General features: G+C 36.0%; 1 protein-coding gene across 1 annotated transcript in view; it reads right to left on the bottom strand.

The window, feature by feature from the left end:
• LOC122073706 (vacuolar protein-sorting-associated protein 33 homolog) overlaps positions 1 to 3273 on the bottom strand; it is a 24237-nt gene that overhangs the window by 13360 nt on the left and 7604 nt on the right. Inside the window, exons 9-10 of the mRNA XM_042638329.1 lie at positions 3078 to 3134; positions 2799 to 2893 (exon numbers count right to left, since the gene is read on the bottom strand). Of these exons, the coding sequence (XP_042494263.1) occupies positions 2799 to 2893; positions 3078 to 3134 (152 nt within the window). The remainder of the gene's footprint in view (positions 1 to 2798; positions 2894 to 3077; positions 3135 to 3273) is intronic.

Below are 3273 nucleotides of genomic sequence, written 5' to 3'. Positions count from 1 at the left end.
TTTTTTTCCCCCCCCCCCCCCCCCTCTTTTTTCCCATCAATAGCCAAACTATTTTAATGTACAAGCAAGATTTTAAACAAAAGGATTGCCTGAAAGTTTCTATAGATGCTTATGCCATACTTGGATAATGCTCCATACAGAAGATATCAAGATAATAATCACTGCAGTGCAGTGCAGGCATGGCTATCGCAGAGGGGTGTCCATATTGTTCCCTTGCTCACAAAATCTAAAAGAATCCTAGAATGCCTGTTTGAAGCAAATGGAAGACATTCAGATACTAAAATAGGTTGGTTGGCAACCAAACATTTTTCGAAACGGGATTTCCCTCATGTTGCTCTACATCAGACACATCTACTCGGTGTATCATGAAGAAGACTTCAGCAGTAGGAGGATTTCCCATCCCTGGAAAGCAAGAAATGTTTGTCTCTCATAGCCTGCATTCAATATATTTGACGCAGCCATGATGTCACTAGCCATTTGCTCCGATGACATCATAAGCATTTAATTAATGCCCACTCCACTTTCTCCCTCTCTTCTAATGGCTCTTTTCCAATGACTTTATTTTAACAACTCTATTCCAACAGCTCTTTCCCCTCCCCTCCCAATTGTGAGTTTTAGGTCCTATGGTGGTGATAGGTAAGTCCCACACTTGGATGAGTGAGTCACTAAGAGATCCAAAGATAAGTGATCCTCTTTGACCCGTGAGTTAAGTGAACCTCTATGACTCTTAACTACTTTTTTTTATCTTCTAGTTTATTTTGAATCCTCCCCTTTTGAGCTGCATCAATTTCATAGCAGAGAAAGTTGTGATTCTTGTTATGAGAATACCATAGTTGTCAAGGCGCCGCCTTGGCGTCCAAGCGTTTTCTTGAGGTCTAGGCAAATATCGCCTGGGTGCAAAGCGCTAGTTTTTTTTTTTTTATCTATTTATTATGTACCTAGTTATGAACTATGCCGAGCATCATTTAAGTAAATGACTTTACTTAAGATATTATTCATAAATAAACAAGCAACCCAAAACAAATCTCCAATAGGATAAAAAGTCAACTCCCCAGATCAAGAACAAAAACTAAATTTTCGATTGTAGGGGCAATTTGCAACTTTAAAATGCTAGGGTTTTCTCAAATCAAAAAATTTCATAAATCTTATTGTAATAGAACATCACTAAAAACCAAAAGAATGGAAAAATAATATTTTGTTTTGATATCTAGAAATTTATTTCCATTTTGGACAATTTGAAACAACAAACGCGCACACCAAATAAGGTTTGACCAAAACATAACTCCTTCAATATAAATCAGATTTAAGCAATCTTGGATTTGTTGGAAAGCTGGTTTTGTATTCTACTTAATCCAAAACGTCTCCTGTAAAAATAAAATCATTTGAGCAGTCAAACTTATTAGAGAACAAAAATTTCTATAAATCGAGAGAAGTTTAATTACTTATAGATTAATAGCATATTTCAAAGATTAGTATAAACCAAATGTGAGACTAGGTATACCAAGACAATGATCATTTCCAAGAACAATATAAACCAAATGTATGTATTGATTGTTTCAAGCTTTCAATAGGTTGCTTCTTCAATTATGTTGCCTTCTAGTTCTACGTTGATTTTTTATAACTTTGATGTGGCTTAATGACTCCATGGACTTACTGTTGATTTTTTATTATATAAGGTAAGCGTCCACCTTGGGTTGCCTTGTTGCCTTGACAGCCATGCTTGAAAATGATCAGAAAATCAAGAAGCAAACCCGGCAATGGATACTATTTCCAAAGATCGTTTCGCCATCCTGGTAGATGGGAGTAAACAAATAGTATTCAACGAAATACAAAAGGTTGTTTTGCAGAGAAGAAAGATAATTGCTTCAAACTCGAAGATGAATTCTTTCAAAGCAGCGAAGAATGATGCAGCCACGATGTCACTAGCCATTAATGCTCCCATGACATTAAAAGCATTTAATGTCCACTCCACTTTCTCCCTCTTTTCTAACGGCTCTTTCCAAATGGCTTTATTTCAACAGCTATTCTCCACCGGCTTTATTTCAATGTATCTATATTTTTTCCAACTGCACTTTCCCCTGGGCATGGATGATTGCCATCGATTTTATTTCCTTTTTTCCCTGTGTTTTAGATCCCAGTAACGAAGAGAAACCCAACCAATCAGTTGGCAGTCTATATAAGATTATAAAGGAAAAGAATGCTCCAATGACATTACAAGCATTTAATGTCCACTCCACTTTCTCCCTCTTTTCTAACGGCTCTTTCCAAATGGCTTTATTTCAACAGCTATTCTCCACCGGCTTTATTTCAATGTATCTATATTTTTTATAAAGGCCTCTCGAGTTTTGATTTTCACATCAATCAATAAAAAAGAAGCTCTATTGCATGCTTTTTACTAACCCACATTTCTGATTTAGAAACCCTAGCTCTCAAATTTAGCATCCCAACTTATCTTCTTTGTAAGTGATCTTTCTTTCAAGAATTTCAGCATTGTTGGCTCTGTGATCTCACCATCCAGAACTTTGAAGAATGCAAAACAATGACGCCAAAAGAGCTAGGGCTCAGGAAACACTCCACAATATACCAATAATGTTCATAAATCAACAAGAATCCAATATTAGTCGATGTCGAAAGGAAAAAAATGTGATGTCCATGTTGGCATAAAGAATTAATAAAAAGGAACAGCAAGGACATAGAAAAGTTTCTTAAACACCCAATTATGTCAAATAAGAAAAAGTCATTAAAACAATTTAACTTAAATTCGGAAAAACCATCAAGCTATAGGGACATCAATTTACCTTGAATTAAGTGGAACCTTCACTTTCTTTCCCTCTTGTTGGACACCCATGATGGATGCATCAAGCTCCACATAACCATTATTGACACGCAAAAACTGCACTAAGACTATCAGAGAAAGCTCATGACGAAATCTACATAAAGATAATAGGCATTATCCCCTATGGTAAGAGGGGAACACCATGTTTATTGTGAACTTCTAGTCATTACATATACTTCCACTTTCAGAGTTTTAGAACGTGTATAGACAGAATGATAATTCAGAATTTGCACAAGCATACCTCATCAAGCAAACCTTCATAAGTTAACTGAGAACACATAGGTGTAATCATGTCCACCTGCATCCAGAACAAGGATTATAACTTTCTACACATTTTAGAACAAATATCCACAAAATCATTACCATTTATGACTACTCAATAGAATAAAAGTAACAAATAGTCACACAGTTACACTTACCCCACCACACCCCCCCCC

Source organism: Macadamia integrifolia, chromosome 3 (assembly GCF_013358625.1).
Source record: "Macadamia integrifolia cultivar HAES 741 chromosome 3, SCU_Mint_v3, whole genome shotgun sequence".
Lineage (NCBI taxonomy): Eukaryota > Viridiplantae > Streptophyta > Magnoliopsida > Proteales > Proteaceae > Macadamia > Macadamia integrifolia.
This window is presented reverse-complemented; position numbering and strand designations above follow the sequence as displayed.